This window comes from Chenopodium quinoa, unplaced genomic scaffold (assembly GCF_001683475.1).
Source record: "Chenopodium quinoa cultivar QQ74 unplaced genomic scaffold, ASM168347v1, whole genome shotgun sequence".
NCBI lineage: Eukaryota > Viridiplantae > Streptophyta > Magnoliopsida > Caryophyllales > Amaranthaceae > Chenopodium > Chenopodium quinoa.
This window is the reverse complement of record NW_018745410.1, coordinates 1,518,186-1,539,791: the sequence shown is the minus strand read 5'-3', so window position 1 is coordinate 1,539,791 and position 21,606 is coordinate 1,518,186. Positions and strand designations below refer to the sequence as shown.

The 21,606-nt window shown below is 33.3% G+C and overlaps 1 protein-coding gene across 2 annotated transcripts; it reads right to left on the bottom strand.

The window, feature by feature from the left end:
• Positions 1 to 1,129: 1,129 nt before the first annotated feature.
• Positions 1,130 to 21,047, bottom strand: LOC110713254 (endoplasmic reticulum metallopeptidase 1-like). 2 transcript variants are annotated; one of them, XM_021891711.1, is made up of 14 exons: positions 20,807 to 21,047; positions 18,876 to 19,227; positions 16,618 to 16,856; positions 14,690 to 14,846; positions 14,484 to 14,561; positions 14,148 to 14,222; positions 13,535 to 13,651; positions 7,812 to 7,976; positions 7,162 to 7,687; positions 6,611 to 6,767; positions 5,905 to 6,014; positions 5,282 to 5,394; positions 3,216 to 3,573; positions 1,130 to 1,595 (listed from the first exon to the last, which is right to left on the bottom strand). In XM_021891711.1, exons 2-14 carry the CDS (start codon positions 19,215 to 19,217, stop codon positions 1,273 to 1,275), a joined length of 2,760 nt encoding a protein of 919 aa, XP_021747403.1. In that variant the 5' UTR covers positions 19,218 to 19,227; positions 20,807 to 21,047; the 3' UTR covers positions 1,130 to 1,272. The 2 variants fall into 2 exon arrangements, with proteins under 2 accessions (XP_021747403.1, XP_021747404.1); XM_021891712.1 differs by lacking the exon at positions 20,807 to 21,047 and adding an exon at positions 19,337 to 19,513.
• Between the last annotated feature and the right edge of the window lie 559 nt (positions 21,048 to 21,606).

The window sequence follows — 21,606 nt, the reverse complement described above, 5'->3', positions numbered from 1 at the left end:
AAACAAGTTATGGTGTAGGGAAATGAGCTAAGAAATGGAGTGGTTTATGAAATGTATTGAATGAAAACATGGATTTAAGCACTCCAAAAATTAAATACTCAACCTGACCAATAATGGCAGTGAAAGGTCTTTCATCATAGGGTTTGGTTTTGGGGAGACATTTTTAGGTGTCTACACCTATCATTATAAATATATTATGATAGTATTTATGATAAGAAATAAAAAAATTGTTTGTTAATTATAATTAAATTAAAATTTTTGATACATACCATTATAAATTGACACGTCATACGACACAAACAAAATTTCGTATCAATAAAACCCAATCAAACGAATTTGGTGTTAACTATTTTTGGTCATTAATGGCCGGGTAATTTTTAGCTTAATTTTTAAAATCATATGTTTAAATTTGAATTTGTAATTATTACTTAAATTGTGTTAATTTGGGATATTTAACGATTATATGTTTATGCTTTATTTTTCTAAAATTTTCTTACATGGAGATCTAACACATCATACGACACAAACAAAATTATTTATTTATTGGTAAATATATTGATTTATTTATTTTATATAAATGTAAAGATTTGATTTATATAAATTTCAACTTTGCTAACATTTAACAGTTCAATTTATCCATAAATGGTAAATTGGTTGTGAACGAAGTATGTGATTCTACTGAAATAAAAGATATAGTAAAAACAAATGAATAATGATTTAACATTTTAATTATTAAAATCATAAAATATTTATCTTTCACATTAAAGATTTTATATAACGGATAAAATATGATACTTACAATTTATTTATATTTAATAAATTCATTATGAATTACAATATAAAAATTTAAATTAAAATTTTGTAATTTTGTCTAAAATTATTAAACATAATAAATCAAATAACTAAAAACCTCAAATGAAAAAACCATACTTCGGACGAACTTTAATCTGGTGGAAAAATAAATTGGCGGAAAAATATTTAACTAAATTTTGACACGTCATTTTTATGTACCTTTAGTATGTAGTTATTGGTTGATTATTGATTATCGGTAACAAACAAGAAGTAATCTTCCTCTATTATTTAGATTACTTCTTGTTTACTACGCTAAATTTCTATTTACTTCATCATACTCTTTAAAATCAAGTAATTGCAACTAAAAATAAAGTTTATATACATCTAACAGGTTATACAAATGCTAATTTCAAAAGTTAATATTTTTTTTTTTTTTTTTTGCTATAAAAATAATTTATGCACTTAATGCAAATAATTGTTTTAGAAATCAATGGGAAGAGCAGTCAAAAATGCCAAGGTATATGGAGAAGTGGACTTCCCAAAAAGAGAACACCAAGAAGGAAGCTTCATCAAAACTCTCTCTGATTTTGGAGTTAATCTGTTTATATCCGTCCTCAATTTTATAAGATATTTTTGTGCATCAGGACTGGCATGACTAGTAGAACGCACAGAATTTTTGATCCATTGAAGGGTAAGATCAAATTTTGTTGGAGCATTCTTTCCTCCAGAAAACTGAATGACATGCCAACCACCAATGCTACTCTTATTGCTCATTGGAACTAGCTCCTTATGATCACCTGATACTGAGAGAGCACACATATGTCAATGTAGAAAAAAAATATATACATACTCCGTATATATGATTGTACGATTTTCTCTTTTCTTAAGCGAGATAATAACTCATTTAGATGAGGATGAGACATAAATTAGGACAGTTCCAACCATGATAATATATCAATCTCGATCCCATATAAAAGAAACACTCTTAATATATATATATATATATATATATATTACTAAAGAAAAGATTCTAAGATCTGTTATTTTCATTTTACAACAAACATATGACAGGAAAATCAAACTTAAGAGATACAAGTATAACCAAAGCATATGTCTCTCTTTCCTATTACCAAATCTTGTGATCCTCATCATATTAGCCCTAGATAGTGAATGGTTGTTTAACCAATCATCATAAGAATCAAATGCACCCATGTTAACAAAAATGTGTTAGGCTTTCCCAATATTCCAGTAACACAGAATCTTTTCCGTTAACAACCATTCACTATCTATTATATGCAACAAATGTTATTTTCCTTCTTATAGTAAGTTTTTTTTGTAAGAAATGACCAAACTACCCTCACTTAACCAACCTACTCCCTTAATCATTTCACTAACAATACTCTATTATAACCCTAACTTAACTCATCTAAACTTCAAAAAAAAAAATATCAAATCTGTTAAAAAAACACCAAATCTCTCAACATTCATCTTGTTCATCAAATTTCTCACTCCTCCATCATCAAAATTTCTCTCCTCCTTCATCTTCCCCATCTTCTGTCAAGATGTGGAGGTGGTTGCCTATAGGTGTCATGGGTATGGTGTGGATGGTGGTTTAGGTTTTGTGGGTTTCGTGGGTGGATCTAGGTGTCGAGGGTCTAGATGGTGGTCTAGGTTTTGTGGGTTTCGTGGGTGGTCTAGGTGGTGTTGGGTTTTGTGGTGGTGGTGGCTTAATCGGGATTAATTCAATTCGTGGGGGTGGTAGTTGTTTTTGGTGGGTTTTGGTGGCTGTTTTTTACAAGATATGGTGGTGGTTTTCGATGGATTTTGGTTGTTCCAGGGGCTTTAGGTGGTGGTTTTCGGTCGATTCGTGGGTGTAGGTGGTTTTCGTTGGGTTCTGGATTTTCGATAGTGGTGGTGGTTTCTAGGTTTTTGGTGGGTTCGGTGGTGGTGGTTTCTGGGTTTCGGTAGTGATGGTGGTGATTTAGTGATTTTGGTTAATTGTGTTTTTTCCTTTTTAATTGGATCAATACTTCAGTACTACCCTTGTATTTCACTAATCATGTTTAAAAACTTTTGCCTAGAAGTCCGCGCTACCCCTTTTGTTGCAAATAACCGTTAACGGAGGTAGTATATATATATATATATATATATATATATATATATATATATATATATATAAGACACAAAATAATCCATATTTTAACCTTATGGCTTAATCTTATCTTAAAAGTTTATGGGTGTCTTACTAAGTTTTGAAATTCATTGCTTTGTTTAAATATGTTTTTCTAATTTCTACTATATAAAAAAAAGGTCCAGGTCAATAGGCAACAAATTCATAGTTCGTATAAATAGGAAATTGCTAAGAGAAATGGTGATTGGGAATTACCAAAAGAAGATGCAATAAGTTATTTGAACAACTATACCTCGGAATTCAAAATTTGTTATTTCATCTGTATTAATTGCAATAGACCATCTCGTGGAGACCCCTGTGTCAATTGAAAGCTCAGTCACTCTTAAATCCATCTTCCTGTCGCTCTTAATTTCAATTTTGGGAATATCAAGGTCACTCCATCCTTGTTCAGTTTCATTGTAGCTCAAGCAACCATAGTTCACAGAGAAAGTAACAAAATCCACAGCTGTCTCTCTACCACATTCAAAACCTTCATTGATCTGTTCAATCTCCCTATCCAAGTTCCCTGGAGTTGAGGAAAAGAATGAAATATACGAGGTAGGGTCTCTTGCATTATCATGTCCACCCATTGTATCAACAACGTGAACAACCTGAGAAGCATTAATAAAGGTTATCTATTCGAAAAAGTGAATGTTGAACATCTGAATTTGGTGATATGAGAGACTACTAATAAGAAAAAACACTGAATTCAGACACAACAATTATAAGCCAGTATGCAGCTTTACATGGAATACATGGTATGAACAATTTATTTTCCAATGAATGTTGATGAATCAGGTAATAAGACCTACCTAAGTGCTTTTGTATATGAAATATATTCTGAATTTATTTTTTCTTGTTTGGTAAAGAAACACATTGCATAATACAAAAACCAAAAAAAAAAAAAAAAAAAAAAAAAAAAAAAAAAAAATCTTTATTCCAAAAAAGTATATAACAGACTACATCAACCAAAATTAAATCTCATTCAATCATCCAGAAAGAATCTCTCCACCACATTCACTTCTATCTAATGCCAGTTTTGCCACATGCACTTTAAAACCTATTTAATCGTGTGATTTTTAACTCCCTTCACACAATAATAAGAAACGGAGGAAGTACTTTTTTTGTTTAAAATGATATAGATTATTTAGTGATCATATCCCAGGACTAACTTTAGGAATTAAACTTGGATGAGAAAGCACATTATATCAATTCTCTTAGCTTCAATGTTTACTTGTTCTACATAGCTATGCCATGACTTTGAAGATTAGGAGTTCTTTTGAGATCACAAAGGTGAGGGTATTAGGCTGTCAGGTTTCACGCACTTGGATTATAGAAACAAGGGTTTTATAGTTTTATTCTTTCTACATAATGAATCTTAGTCACCAAAACCACTAACATAAGATAACATTAAATAGAAAGGACAGATGGTCTTGATACTCTTGAAGCACAAACTAACTCAACATTAACTCTCTGTAAAATATTACTTTTTACTACCTTTGTTCCTTAATATTCTTGAAAATTATTTTCACTGGAATTAAGGCATCAGGGTAGAATGAGTAAAGGTGGGGAACAAGTGATAAAGAAATTGTGGATATTGCATGTGGATATGTTGTGGTGGACTAAAGGAAGGTAAAATGGTAAAAGTTCCTGGTCAAAAATGGAATAAAGTAGATGTGTAAAGAGCATTAAGGAAGTACTTATTGGGAAAGAGCAAGGAGCCTTTAGGAACAGAGCTAGTACGTTCTATGACTTTGTATAGCTAGAAACAATAAATAACTTCAAGAATTTCCTAAATGAAAGAATTCTAAAAATTATAACATTAAACACCTAATGTGCTTATATTTTAGAATAGGAGTACATAACAATTAGAACTATAGTATTCTCAGATTAACATTATATGCCTTATAGATTTATTACCCAATTTTGAACCCACAACGCATAAATATTACAAAGCCCATCTGCTCAGAGCATCAAAAAAAGTTTTATATTCCATACCACATATCTGCCAAATATTAAATTTAGTGTGCAACTGGAAGTGTGACTGTCGATTTTACTATCCCATATCATTATTCGAAGGTAGGAGAAAGGTTTACGATAGTACTTAGACGGCATACTTGTTTGCTGAGCCCAATCCTAACACTATATCAACAGATATCATATCAAATCCGGTCAGACAAAGAAAAATGTACAACTTCCAAGTTCATAAAGTAATCACATGCAGAATCATTTTATTTTAAATATAGGCTGATTGCTGAGGATTATGGCAATGAAAGAACATCTTTTCTGCTGAAAAAGTATATGTTATCAGTAACTTACATTCACAGTTCTAGCAGTCTCTTCGGAGTAACTTGGAATGACACCAGACCATACTGCAGCCAGGGAGAGCCCAAAACAAACAAAACTCACCAGAATGATAGACTTTTTAGCTCCTAGACATGTTGCAAAAAAAACACAAACCGTAAATTAATTTGGAATAAAACTGTACAGAACATTTGACAATCTCATTCTATTTCAAGACTAGGGTGGCTAACATAACTAATCATGTCCGGGGAGCTATTTCAGTTGTTGCCTTGGCAACATGGCGAGGGAAAATATGTAAACAAATATTTTTAGGGTATATAATCCCTCAGCGTATACTACCACATAACCCCAAAATTTTCTTTATATTTTTTAATTTTTTTTGAAAGGAAAAAATTTCTTTATATACAAAAATAAAAAATAATTCTTTTACAAAGCCAGTAAAAATGAAAATTCTTCTGTGATCTTACCCATGGGTTCAGATACTTTCATGGTCAACCAGTCTATAGAAGGATGGAACTATGAATCTAGATTGGTATTTCTGAGTCACTAGGTTCATGTCGATATCAAAAAATCTCCCTAACAGTCAAGCAATCAAGCATACTAAGAATATAAGATGCAAGAGTTGAATAGCAGCAGACCTGAAAGGTGGATGTAAGAAAGTAGATACACCAATGTCAAGCATACAGTAGCAGCTACAACTACAGATACAATTACATTCAGCAGCCATTCAGGAACACCCCCAGGATTTCTGCACAGTAATAAACCAGCAGAATTAGCATCACTCTGAGTGCCTGATGAACATACACTACTTTTTAAGAAGATAACTATTCTGCACATATTTATTGATAATGATATATGAAATTATGAAAGAAAGGCTCAATGAAAATCTTACTATTGCCCTAGTAAGGCAGCACAAATCTAAATTCCTGCCTAGGGTGGGCATGAAATTTATATTTACAATCTCAGATACACAGAAATACAGAATGTGATGAAGAAAAAACTAGAACCAAATGCCAATGAGAAGAAGATGAATTTATGAATCTTTGTGCTGCAATACATCATGAACATATGGGAACTGTAGATCATTCAAGAATGCTCTAAGAAGCACCCGATATGTTTTCTCTATCAAGATACAGAATTTATTCTCATACTTTGCAGCCAACTATTTTTAAGGACGATTTCTTTTTTCTTTTTTTATTCCTTTTACTTAGCTTTTATTCCTTTTTTCCTTTCTTCTTTGCTCTTTTTAACAACATTCTATTTACTATTACCTAAAAACAAATTAAGGAAAAAGAAAGCGACAACTAGCGTTCAAATACTTAATATCACTAATAGAATTTTTACCTGTCAAAGCGTACAGCAGTCCCGATAAGTACACCCAATATTCGAATGATCGAACCAATAGAAACTAAGAGAGGAACTGATAAAGAAATAAGTAAGGTTACAATCTTCAGCGGCTTGGGTAACCGAATTGGGGTCAGTGTTGCCTCTAGTAGCCCATCTACATGAAGACAAAAGTTAGTTCGGAAAAATGATTGCAAAAATTGCAAATAAAGAAGATAGCGTTCCAATGCCTTCTTTCACTAAGGTTGCACATGGAATGAACACAAAATACACAAAAGCAAGAAGTATAAGAAGATAGAGAGGAAGGGAGAGAGTGAGCCAAGTATGAGTAGAGTAAATGGGTGAAGTTGTAAATGTTACCATAAATTAAGCATTGTGATTTATTTTTAAACAACTTAAGTTAGCAAGTGTTGCAATTTCAGCGAAATGGAAGGAGTATATAAGATAGATAAGAGAATGTTCTGTTTTGTTTGTTTATAATGATTATTATGTCAATCTACAATAAATTTCTCTAAATACAGAAGTTAACATACAGAAGTGTATTCACTTACATGAGAAAGCCGGCGCAATAAGCCAAACCAAGGGTATATATGAACTACCAACTTTATAGTAATGTGCCAGAACCAAAATAATCAGCCACTGCATAGTTCCTGATTTAAAGAGCCACCTTTCAGCCTCTAACCTGGCTAAATTAACTTGAACGGATGGCAATAAAGTCTGCTTTCCCTGGGCATATGCATTAGAAAGATACTTTTGCAGAAGGAGAAAACCAAGATTTTGACCAGCAAAAGCCCCAAGAAGAGAAGGGAACCCAAATAAACCAATAACCAACCACGGACTTGCAATGTAAGGCACTGCTGCCCACGATATGCTTGAGAGGATGAAGGCAACACCAATAGAGAAGCTCAAAGAAACTATCCACATAAGGATAACACTTAAAATTGACAAAGAAAACGAAACTATAGCTGGATAACCGCCCATAAATAAGGACATGAACCATATCAACAGCGACTGCAAAATCACAGAGTTGTTCAGCATATTTGCAAACTGCTGACTATACACGATCATGTAGCTCCCCTGACAATTGCAAAGATATAGGTATTATATACCAAAAAAAATAAAACAAAAAAATATACAGAAACTATATATCGAGCATACAGAAAGTCAAATCAAACAATAATCAATTTTCCACAAGTATTACCAATATGTCAAAATATATGGCAGAGTTTTGATCGGCATGTTCTGGTGCTCTGGAAGCATTGCCTTTCACAAGATCAGTTGAAGATGCAACATGAAGCAAAAACGCCAACATATTTTCTCCAAGATGCTGAAGAGAACCAGGCTTTAATAGCTCAACTTTGTCATTCTGCATATGGATATTATCTTAATCAAAATATTTTCTCCAAGATAATGCACGATATTCTCAAATATTCAAAATATTATTCTCTTTCATCAAAATATGTTTAATAAAGGAAGTGGTAAACTAATGGGATCAACTGAGGTAAAAGGCTACTTATTCACCAATCTCATGAGAGAGGCCATGTGGTGGACTGTAGACATAGTCTACAGAAAGCTTTATTGGTGAATGAAACCACATATTGCATTGTAAGGCACAATACAACTATCCCAATCACATCTTTTGGGGGTAGTAGCCTTATGGCCTTATGTATTAAGCTATTACTAATTTCATGATTTCTATTAGTATTTTGCCACTCACAACAGAAAATAAATAAACATATAATAACATGTTGCTGTTGCACACAAGAGTCAGTCTAGAGAAAGCTATTCAAGACTTTTTTTTAAGTGCGTAAGGAGCGGTGAGAGGGATAACCTTGGGGGTAGTTTGAATTCTTACCAATGAGAAATATATCAGCTAGAATGCATCCCTTACTAAGCTTGCTCAATAAATAATTCTCAAGTCATTAATTGTTATAAGCATCATTTGTTAAATTTAATTCAAAATATATATTTATCTTACAATTTCAAGACTCATATCAATACAAAGAATAGCATCCTTCATGCAAAACAGCAATAGAAAATGCTCTCACAAGAAGTGACTAACATTCGTATTGCAGCCTCTACCATTACCAAAAATACGACCACATCATTTCCAGCTAGGCAGTATTGCAAGGATTTTCAATTGACCATTCGACAAAGGATGTTTCAAAAACCCACAATCTTGTCCAAATCAAATAATCCCACACCAAATCGCCCAGAATTGAAGGCCATATAATGTGTCTCAGTCAAATGTTCCTTGCTATTCAAGTGAATGATTCTCCATGTCTCTCTAATTATAGCTCCAAGCCTCTAATTGTCATCTATAGCTACCCTAATTATCTTACCATTAATATAAAATCCTAAAAAAATTTAATAATCAAATTCATATTGCAACAACCGCAACAAGGACTGTAATCAATACATCAGTTATGTTTCCTCAACAAATGATCATTTCCTTGATCGCGACCAAAACCATATTTTTCAAACCATGGCCTCCACTAAAATTTAAAAGCATATGAAGAGTGTGGTAAGGTCTATAGATCTAGCAACAACGACTAGTTAGGTCATAAAACCTGGAACCAAGACGTATTTTACTCAACTCTTCATTTCATCAGACACCTTGACACTTTAATTTGGGCCAAAATCAAACAAAATGTTCACAAAGCAAAACCTTGGTAATTAAAGCAACCTAAATGGAAGTGATAGGATACAAGTGATACAGCTCTTAAAGTGCTCAATATATTATCGGTGCCGTTGGTGGTAAGGAATTTCATGAATCTTATGTTCTTGCATTCTTGTTTGGCTTACTTCTTTCATACTCTCCCAATTTTATTTTATTTTTTTGCTGCATGGGTATTAAGTATATCGTTAAACAAGGAATTATAAAAAATAATAATAAAAATAATTTAAGTAGATAGAGAGAAATTAAAAAAGGAAATTTTGCAAAAAACCACATTTTATATCTTGTTTTTTGCATATAACCACCTTTTAAATAAAATATTGCAAAAGACCATCAATTTTAAAAATTTTGTTGCAAATCACCACTTTTTTAGCCAAATTTATTAATTGTTTTACATTGAATTGGTGGTAAGTTGCAACAAAATTTTTAAAATTGGTGGTTTTTTGCAACATTTTTTTTAAAAGATGGTTAAATGCAAAAAAAAAAAAATTTAAAAGGTGGTTTTTTGCAAAATTTCCTTAAAAAAAAGGTAGGGAAAGTATAAATTGTCAGAGATCAAAATTGATGTGGTTTAGAGGGAAAACAAAAGGTTACTTTTACTTTTAAATGAAAAAGGAAATTATATTTTTGCCTCATGGAGGAAACAACAAATTATTTATTTGCTACAATGAAGAAAAGATGAGTGTTACAAGCTCTCATGTACCATTTGCATTCCACACAGCACTATACTTTTGGGGGGAAAAGAGGAGGGTATTAAAAAGATCTTCTAGTCGTGAGTTTTCCTAGAATAAAATTTTCACATTTACATGGTATCATTCAGGTACCACTCATAATTAATATGATTAGTTCGGAAGAGTGTAAGCCTACATAAGTGTAGCCCCTACATAAGTGTAGCCTTCAGAGAAATATTATTTTCTCAGGAGGTTTGACTGATAATAAATACTACCTCCGTTTCGCATTATCTGCAACAATTTCCATTTACGGAAGCTTCACATTATGTGCAACAAAAACCAAACTTTCCTAATATAGCAATTTTTTTGTATGATTTTACATTTATACCCTTACTAAATTTTAATTCACTCCAATAAACAACATATTAACCTCATAATCCAAATGAATTTATCCATAATTAAAACCCTAACCCACATTCTCTCTCCTCCCTCACAACCACATCCACCACCAACATCACCAATTTTTTCTCTCTCCTCCCTCTCAACCACCACCAGGCAGCCCTATTCACTATTCTCTTTCTTCTCACACAACTACCGCACCACCACCACCGCTCATATCAACTCACCTACTCGCTAGTTCGTCACCGCCACCGCCGCCCCTCTTTGTCGCTGTTCAAAGTCGTCGTAGTCTGCTCTTTTCCCCTTTTCAAAATTCGCCGGATTTCGAAATAAAATGGGTTTTTGGAACCAATACGAGGTGAGATTTTGGATCTTGTTGGTTGTAAGGTGGAATTTTATATCTTTGTGGTTGTGAGGTAGGATTTTGATTTGTTTCCTTTGTGGTGGTTTGTTAGGGTTTTAGATTTAAACTAGGTTAAATCCCGTGTCATGCACAGTGATCTTTATATATAGTTATATATTATTGATTGAGAAATATTATAATCATAAATTAGTCAAGAAATAATAAAAGTATGTGATATGTTAATTTGATATTTGCAATTTTAATTGTAGCTTCAAATACACAACTAAAACAAAGTAGGCAAAAAATGTGAGCAATATTATTTTTTTATTGTAAAATAGATCACTAATTATTTAAAAATATTATTTTTTGTTATATATTGCCCAATTTTTTTTAAGAAAAATTTGTGAATAAATCTTTTATTTTAAATATAATTTTTATCACGTGTCAATATGGAATATGTACAAAAAACAAATATGTGATTTTTGTAAATGATTTGTTTCCTTAATTAAAATATTTTTTTAAAGAAAAAGAAAAAAAATAACTAAGGACACACCAGGAGATGACATGTGTCATCGCTGGTGTATCTTTTAGTATATAGTATTGATTAGAGGGGTTTTGTTGGGGTTTCGGTTTGTTGAAGGTGGTAAGGTGGTTGTTTCGGTTCGTTAGATGGGTTTGTTGGTGGGCGGCTAGTCGATGATGGTCGTGTGAGTTAGTTGGGGTTTCGATTAGTTGGAGGTGGTAAGGTGGTCGGCTGGTTGTGCGAGTTGGTTGGGTGGGTTCGTTAAATGGCAGTGCGAGTTGGTTGGGTGTGTTTTGGGTGGTGGTGCGAGTTGGTTGGGTGGGGTTTGGGTGGTGGAGCGAGCTACTTAGTGATGGTGACCGGTGAGAAGGTAGGTTACAAGGTGGGTGTTGGTGGTGTTACTTTCTCTCTAATTCAATTAATCCCATGACCCTTTTTTTACTAATCTTTGCTTAACATATTATGTCTTGGGGAATGTGAAAGGGAGTTTGTTGCATATTATGTGAAACGGAGGTAGTAATGTGTAATTTGCAAACTACTTTTCTTCATAGTTCCTTAAATAAATTATCCTTGTACTTCCTCTGTTTTTATTTTTGTATCATTTTGGTTTTCACGGACTCCTAGGTAAGTTTGGGAGTAGAGAGAGAGGTAGAGAGGGAAAAAATAAACGGGCCCATGTGATATGAGAGAAATAGGGAGAATTAATTAGTTAAAAAGGAAAGTGATGCATCTAAATTCAAACTTCCATATTTAGAAAGTGGTGCATCAAAAAAGAAATGGAGGAAATATAAAAAAGATATAACTTGTTCTAGACAAATTATAAAAGGAAAGTGATGCATCTAAATTCAAACTTCCATATTTAGAAAGTGGTGCATCTGAAAAGAAATGGAGGAAATATAAAAAAGATAAAACTTGTTCTAGACAAATTATCACAGCTGCATAAACAAAAAAAAATAATTCTTTCCAGCTAGAAACACCAACACATTGTGAACATGCCAGATGGCAGCATATTCTTATCCAAAAATTTAGACCACACAGTATGTAATGCCATAATTGTAAAATAATATTTCCTCCTTTTTTTTATAATTGAACCATTTAGTGTTTCACGTTTGCCAATGCAAAACTTTAGATATTAATATCTTTAATTTGGTTTTAGTAAAAACTATAGTCCGTAAAGATTTGATACAAGAATAATTCAAGACAAGTCCAATAAGGTAACACATGATTATATTTTTTCTTACCTATAAAATACAAAAGATGGTCAGAGATGGATGGGTGAATAGTGAAAGAATCGAAATGGTGCGATTAAAAAAAATGAAGGGAGTAATAATATATGACATAGCTTAAGCTTTTAAGTTGGTCACATAAACTCATCAAATTAAAGTATGATGATGACCAAATCAAAACTATACTTCCAGTTTTTTTCCCATACAAAAATTGAACCAAATCAGAACTGCACCAACCTGAATTATTGATGCCCACAGATTGGTCTGCCGTAAATAGTACTTCCTCCATTCCCTTTTATTCACAGCATATTCCTATTTGTAAGTTGCAAAATAATTGCAACATTGTTTAATTTGGCCAGTGGTTCTCACTTTATCTCTCTCCTCTGTTTAAAATTGTGTGACCCCCCCCCCCCTCCTTCCTCTCTCCCTCCAACCACTTTTAAATTAAATAAGGGTTGAGGAAGTACAATGAAAACTCTGAATAACAACACATCATATAATCAAAATAAAAATAAACTAAACCAAACTGAGGCCTTGTTTGATTCACAGCATAAAATGAGGGAAATGGAAATTCATATAAATTGATAAGTTGGGTAATTGTTTGGTTGTCACACAAAAGTAAAAATAAAGGAACTGAGAATATTTCCACAAAATATGGGAAGTATATTACCAAGTCCCATTAACGAATTAAAATTCAAGGGAATTTTAAATTCCCACAATGCCAACCAAACATAATAAGGAAATCCCTAGGAATTTTATTAGGTGAATAACTTCCCATTAAGTGCTTCCTATGGGAATTTAATTTCCATGTCAACCAAAAGAGGCCTGATGGATTATTGCCTGATGTGACCCAAGCCAAATTTAACCAAAAAACCCAACAAAACAACCCAAGTGCTTTTCTCATTATTTATGCCTAACCCATAAGAAAAAGCAACCTCACGAACCACCTGATATCTATTCAGATGTTTAAGTCAGAGATTGCAAAGAGTGCAGAGTTGCAGACGTTACTGGACAGAGGGAGAATTTTTTTTCCCAAAAGAGACCCTTTAAACATATTAATAAGTTTGAAATCAAGCAAAACAAACCTTTGTGTGATAAACTGCTGTATTGTCCGTGAAAGCAAAGTCAAGTCCAGATAGACCAGCTTCCTGGTAAACTTGAAAGTCTGTAGCAGATTTAATGATACCGGAAGTAAATAAATCCTGCGACACTAAATCAATTGTAAGTGTTCATGTGTAAAGAAGCTAATGAAACAAACACGAATAAGAAGGTGCACGATGTAACAGAAAACTCTATATTACACCCACGGTCACAATGACAAGTCTGAAAACTATTAACTTAGTCTCAGGATAAAGATGTGCGCTAGACGAACATGTAGTTTAAAATTTTATAAGCAAATCGTTACAGTTCATTTATTCTGGCCATATAGTTCATTTCTTACTTCAGCAGCGAAAATGAACATAAATTTCACAAATTATGAGATATTTGGATGCACATCATGGTCCCAGCTCCATGAGTAATAATAAAGTGGCTATATTCATACATGATCACATACCATAGCGTACCTTATTGCTATATGTAGGCCATATTGGGAAGAAAAAGAACAAAATTGATTTGTCATGAATTCAGTATTTATTGGCAAATACATCCAACATTTGTTCTTATTTGAAACTGCAATGTAGCACACAAGGAACTAACCTGTGCCATGATATTACCAGATGGATACTTAGCTACTAAGGCAAATTTTTCGATAGCCCAAGGATGAGTTCCAGCCTGAAAGATATATATATATACACAGAGCACATCAACTTAATAGCTCATGATTTCTTATTTCCAATGCGAGCAGGCAGTATTATTGTATAAGCAACAAGAAAAAAGAATTTAGAATTTAAGGAAAACCATAGAGCACTAGAACAAAAAATAATATGGATTTTAATCAATTAAATTTTTTTTTTTGAAGTGAATTAAATTAAATTATTTTATCCGTGAGATTGACTATGGAAACCTATGGCATGAAAATATTTAGATTTTGACCTGAAAAATCCCGGCCTTTCCTCCAACGCCCATGGCCTCCAAATCAATAGCAACACGAACAGTTTCGCTCCATGGATGCTGCATAAAGATAGCAGGTCAAACTTAAATTCCAAGCAACTATACCAATTCTCTTCCTTCCCGTGATAAATTGGAAAGATAATGGAAAGAAAACGCTATCACCTTGAGCATGTAGATATGTAAGATACCTGATTAATGAAGCTATGAGCACCGTTTAGACCCTCTTCCTCACCAGTATTAAACAAGAAAATGACAGAGCTCCTGAAGCTGTGAGCCCATTGTGAGACTCCTCTGGCAAGCTCCAACATGACTGCAACACATGAACTGCAATCACCAGCTCCTCCCCTAAAATACAAACAGTTCTCAACAGATTAAGACAAAGAGCAAATAAACAAGTTTTCAGTAAAATATGCACAGTGCACTTACACAATGCTGCAGGATTTGCAACTATTGTGTACTACTATAACAGTTACAGAAAGCTCGATGCATGTTTCACTCAAAGAGAAAACGACGGTCTACTAAAAAAACATTCAAAAGATGACTAAGGAGCAAGGTATGCGGTCCTTGGTTTCTCACACAACAATGTGCACTTACACAAGGCTTTCCTATGATAATGAATAATCATAAAAAACCTCACATTATATCCCCATGCGGACATCACGGAATTTTCCCTAGTAATTCAAAAGGGGATCTGCAGCCCTGGATATTTAAAGACAAAGTCAAGCCCCAATCTCCTAGTGGCCTAAGCAAGAAATGAGGAAGCAAAACTAATTAACAATAGAAAAGATATATCAATTCCTAGATTATATAAGTTCATTAACCAAAATAAAAAATAAAAAAAAATTAAAAATAATAATAATAATAATAAATTAAAAAAAAAAAATAAATAAATAAAAAGAGAGAGAGAGAGAAATACTACGTATTTTATTACTTGCTCCATATGCACCTTTTGCACTATTCATTTGACCTACTTTGATTAATGTGTTGTGATTTATACATAATAAAAAAAATATAGCCTTGTGGGTACTTGTTGGAATCGTCTCAATAAATAAATTATTAATTATCAATCACTATATATTATACTTCTTGATAATTAAAGATATTAATGATCAAAGATTTACATCGGCATACGTGCCAAAGAGAAATATAGCAAGTAATAACATACGGAGGGAGTAAGAGAATAGTCATTTTTTGCAAACGGAGCCAATGGCACTTGACAGTTTCATATTTAACTTATACTTCATTTTCATCACTCAAAGGGATTTTGCTTTCTAGAATTTTGACTTTAGTCTAATCTGACCATGTATCTGATTTATTAAAAAGTTTTCTTCGTATAGAAATTTTCAGAAAGGATTCAAATAGAAATATTCAGCTCTCCAACCAAGAATCAAGAGAGATTAAAGGAGACATTGAAGCTATAATTAAAAAAATCTCCCAATGCAGCCAGGAGATGACCAATATACTGTCTCCATTTATGTTTTCTTCACACAAAACTATCGCCAACAAGAATTCCTTAATTTCCTTACTTTTAACAACAAAACATCATCTCGTAAAAATTTATATGTAATGCATTTCACTAATGGCCCGTGGTCAAAAGAAATAAAAAGTTTATCCTAAAGAGCATCTAGATAACATGTACTTCACTATTATAGATCTAACTACTAAGAAAAACAAGTTCAGAAAATTAATTCATATACAATATGTATAGTAAATATAGCTTTTTAACATACAGTAGGCATGATTCAATTAACTACAGGTGAGGTAATAATGTATAAGTAGAATAGCAGTAAGATGTGGTTTCCTGAAGTTGATTAGCAAATGCAATTATATTAACACTAAATGGCGTATAATTTTTGTTGAGTAAAGGACGTATTTTGGAATTTTTTATGAAACAAAAAATGCTACTAGCTATTTAATAGCATCAGATTAACTCCATCCAATCCTTTAAAGACATGAAACACAGGTCCAAGCTCTAGTCCATCAGAAAGGCATACATAGATATAGATGTTTCAAGAGAATAAGTATATTACTAAACTCTTCTTCAGAAGCTTGTCACAAATACAGAGACAGTCAAAAGTCAAAACAACAGTGAAAGATATTATAATCACATACGTACGTTGAGAAAACAGTATCAATGTGAGATGAAACCAAAACAGAGTTTTCCTTGGCTTCAGATTCATATTTGGGGGTGATCCTCAAGATAATATGATTTAGATCAGCATAAATAAGTGTTTTCCCTACAAATAAGCCGCCATTAAGATGATTTGCACCCTCTTTGACATAAAACTCTTCCACCTCAACATCAACTTCCCAATGAGATGTGTTTTTTATCTTTTCTGCAGCAAGCAGCACATACTGCCCAATAGGAAAAGGAAAACCATAAGAGAAAGATTGAAAATGATGTATTTAGAGAAACTGTATTCAATAAAATAATTGCACAGTAGACAAAATCGCAAGGATCACTTAAGTGAAAGGCGAGTGATGCAAAATCCATGAGAAGGCTTATCAAGTATGCAAATTTTAGTAGACAGAGGGCATACAAAAGTCCAGACAGCTAAGGGCCAACACAATCAGAGTATAAGACAAAAAACCAAGAGAAAAATAAAGAGTGAAAGTCAAACAAAAAACCAAGAGAGAAACTTTAATACCCAGGATCCTTCAAATTAAAAGTATCAGATTTCAAACATACTGCTACACATTTTTTTTTTGTCGAAACAAGTTAGCTATTTCTAATTTCGAATGGAATTTTTTACTTTCAAGTTGTGAGTCAGTGATAAAACATCACAACTATTCAGACTTTCTAATTTGCACGAATGCCAGGACTAATACTGTCCAGCAGTCTACCAATTAGAAATGAAACACTATCCAGCAGAGAATTAGTAATCTAGATTTAGCTCTATTAGTTCATATCAACTTGCATGAATAATGGACAAACAATGCAGAAAACTGAAGAAAATGGATTTTATAGTGAATGGTAGTAGATTTAAGGTTATACTATGTTTGAGCTGGTATGTTAAGAAGAGACCCAGAAACGAAAAACAAACCAAACAGTACTACCAGGCGTCCATGTATTGTTTACAAAGCTAGCTTTTTTGTGGCACTCATATTCCATTTTGGAGAGCTCAATGCTGACTCAGATACCCTACCAACTTTTAGGCAGGGATCAACAGCTAAATCAAGGGAAAAAAGAATTCCTAGGGGCATCATGGGTAGGACAAATAATAACTACTCCTAGTAAAAAGTCAAAATATATTCTACAATAAAAAGAAACTGAGAACAACAGCCCTTCACAGATTGTTAGAGAGAAATTCACAAAATAATCACTTCCACTTCCAAAGACCTATTTACTTCACCATAAAATACAGCTACACAAATGAAACAAGTGCATGGTACTATGAAAGACGACACGAAACAAACTCTTTTGAAGTTCCCTCCTTATTGATGATCATTCACATACAAATTTTCAAGCACAAAAGAATACAAGTTCGTCCAGGGTATAAGAACATTCAGCAACATGAAAGAACATTAGTCGTTTAGTTAACCTACCAACTTTTAGGCAGGGATCAACAGCTAAATCAAGGGAAAAAAGAATTCCTAGGGGTATCATGGGTAGGACAAATAGTAACTACTCCTAGTAAAAAGTCAAAATATATCTACAACAAAAAGAAACTGAGAACAACAGCCCTTCACAGATTTTTAGAGAGAAATTCACAAAATAATCACTTCCACTTCCAAAGACCTATTTACTTCACCATAAAATACAGCTACACAAATGAAACAAGTGCATGGTACTATGAAAGCCGACACGAAACAAACTCTTTTGAAGTTCCCTCCTTATTGATGATCATTCACATACAAATTTTCAAGCACAAAAGAATACAAGTTCGTCCAGGGTATAAGAACATTCAGCAACATGAAAGAACATTAGTCGTTTAGTTAACCCCCCCCCCCTCTCTCCTTGTTGAAGAATTAGTCACATTTGCCTTGGAAATACACATTATCAACTTACCCCAGTAATCACTTAGCTAATGAGATGTGCAAAGGATCCAATAGTAAGGATAATACGGTGGTACGCTGCTAATTTTACTTTAGTCAATTTATTTTAAACTTATTTTATTCATAATCTGCTTAATCTTTGTTGATGTTCAGCCATCCTAGTAGAACAACTATAGAAACTGATTAATAAAAACAGAAACAGGATATAACAATCACATTGTAGATAACAAGTACCACCATCAAGGCATCAACCCCACTGCCAAATTGCAATAATAATAATAATCGATTTGCCACACTAGCTAAATGTGGCACATAATTTAAAGACAAAAGAAGTTTTGAACTATGAGACTGAGATACATAATACTCAAGAAATAAAACCTTCAAAGCGGGGTCAAGAGCATCAGAACCAACAGAATGAGGACCCAACTGAGTCAATTCCTTGACATGTTTCATAGCTTCTATCTCCGAAAATCCCCGTTTGCCAGCCTTATCAGCACTCAAAGGTACCGGCAACACCTCGTACTGATAATGATAAACACTCCATGAGATATAAACGAGTAATGCAAAGAGTGTCAGCATAACATACGATGACCTATTTGCACTACGCAATCGTGGCATTGCCTCATCCCAAGAAGGCTCTTGTGCATTAGAGGAACTACCAACTTCATTACTCCCATCAGCTTTCCATTCTTGTGAGGACCTTTTGTTTCTCTTCCGCATCTTAATTTTTCTGTAAAATTCAATCATTTATAAAAGGCAAATTTGTCAGAAAAAACCTTTTAAAAGCACCATTTTGCGAAAAAAAAACCTTTTAAAAGCACCATTTTGCGAAAAAAAACCTTTTAAAAGCTTTTTTTATTTAAAAAAAAACCACCACGTCCATTATTTTTGCGAGAGGAAACCGGTTAACTTAATTAACTTCTAATTTACTTATTTAATCTCTAATTTCCTCCTATTTCTTCTAACTAACTTCTAATCCATCAAACAACTTAATAATTAGATTTAATTTATATATATAAATAAACCACCACCCCAACCACCCTTCCCCCTCCCTTGGCAGCAACCCCCACCCCCACTGAACCCGCTGGATCCACCCCACCTCCGGCGACCTAGCTCCGCCGTCGGCCGACCCTCCCTCCCTTATCCCCGTCTGCGACCACCACCTCCCTTCAAATTTTTGGCTCTAGTTTACTCAAACATGCTCAAATCAAGTCCAAATCAAAAGCAATTTGCTTTAAAATCACCCTAGCATCACATATATACATAAACAAAGCCAAAACAAGTATCAATTGCAAGCAAGAAGCATAAAATTAAAAACCCCCAAATTGATTTTCTAGGGTTTATTTTTCAATATAAAAAGGTGGTGGTCGCCGGCAAGGATAAAGGGGAAAAACAGGGTTGGACGGCGGTGGAGATAGGTTGCCAGAGGTGGGGGATTTGGGTGGCGGGTCCAGTTAGGGGGAGGGGGTTGCTACCAAGGGAAGAGGAAAGGGAGGAGAAAGGGGAGGAGGTGGTTGGGGATGGTGGTTTGTTTTATATATAAATTAAATATAATTATTTAGTGAGTTAGTGGATTAGAGCTTAATGAGAAGAAATAGAAGGCAATAGAGCTTAATTAAATAAATAAGTTTCCTCTCGCAAAAAAATAAATGTGGTGGTTTTTTTTAACCAAAAGGCTTTTTCGAAGGAAAAAAGTTCTCCACAAGATTTGAACTCGCAACTTCTAATTGAAGAACTAAATATCTTACCACCAAACTATGTGATTCTTTACGTAATTTTTTGAATACAAAATATTAATATGTAGCAAATGACATTATTAATAACAAATTTAATTACAAGAAAATTAAATCATAAATTATAATGTATATTAATAATAAGTTAGGTTCATGTAATAACCCGGGGCATCGCCCAAGCCCAAAAACTAGTTTGTCATTATAAAACAATATGATCAGTTTTTTTTCCAAAGATCAACAATTATATCATTATATTTCTAGCAAAAGCAAATTAAGGAACATCTTTATCAAACTATACAACAAAATTCTCTAGCTTGGTTGTTAGTGTCGCCAATTTTCATAATTAACATGATTGTTTCTCAAAATCAGGCCCGTCCCTGAGGCAGGGCAGGAGGGGCGGCAGCCCTGGGCCCAGGGAAAAGAGCTCTGATTTCATAGTTAAATCCTAACATTAAAGTGTTGTGCAATACATTAGCAACCAAATTTGATTCATAGTTATAGGGATATTTGATTCAATTATCGATCTCATAATTTCAGAGATATTTGATATGATGATAACAAATACAAACAACTTACCTCAGAAGTTGCTTCAATGGGGGATACAAGAACTAGATTCAACGGAGAACGCCAACTGCGCTGCAATGGAGAACGTTTACTTGAGTGCGCTTCAATGGATATCTCACTAATCTGAGAGAGAGCAATTCTATGGATCCCTTATGACCTATGGACCAAATTATTGTAATTTAATGCATTTACATTGATTTTGTGCCATCAATATAATTCTATTCTAATTAAAACCCAACTCAATAAGTACTTGAGTTTGTAACTAACTGATATTGCATTTAGTATATCAAGGCCTTGTTTGTGCTATTGTCCCATTAATTCAATTCTAATCAAAACCCAATTCAATATATGTATTCTTGTTCTCTGCGATAAACAAAATTTGTTTGTGACATGGTATTTTGGTAAATAAATCAACAACTTTATCCAGTCATCATCACCGTAGGACCCACTTTTATGGAAAAAGTTGTTGATTTATTTACAAAATTGTCATGTGATAAACAAATTTTGTGAATATTAGAGATTAACTTGTATTTACCCAAAAATGTTAGTAAGGAGTATTGTCAATTTAGGTTTTCCCTTAAAAGCTTGCTTGTTCATTTAGTATATCAAGGCCTTATTTGATTGACAACATAAATGAGGGGAATGAGAATTCATGGTGTTTTGTAAGAGTTTATAGGTACTAATTGCGGAAAACATGAATCATATTCATAAAGCACCTAATCTCAAGATCATGCATAACACATAAAGAATAAGAATTAATACCTTTGTAGCGTGATTCCACGTATGATCGAGCAAGAACAAGGAAGACAAAG

What these genes read in the sequence shown, in the direction of transcription:
- LOC110713254 (XM_021891711.1), bottom strand. Translation starts at nt 19,217, where the DNA reads ATGCGGAAGAGAAACAAAAGGTCCTCACAAGAATGGAAAGCTGATGGG. An exon ending in CTGGTAATATCATGGCACAG is followed by an intron (nt 13,652 to 14,147) that starts GTTAGTTCCTTG and finishes TTAGTGTCGCAG; the next exon opens with GATTTATTTACTTCCGGTAT. An exon ending in CCATATATTTTGACATATTG is followed by an intron (nt 7,688 to 7,811) that starts GTAATACTTGTG and finishes TGCAATTGTCAG; the next exon opens with GGGAGCTACATGATCGTGTA.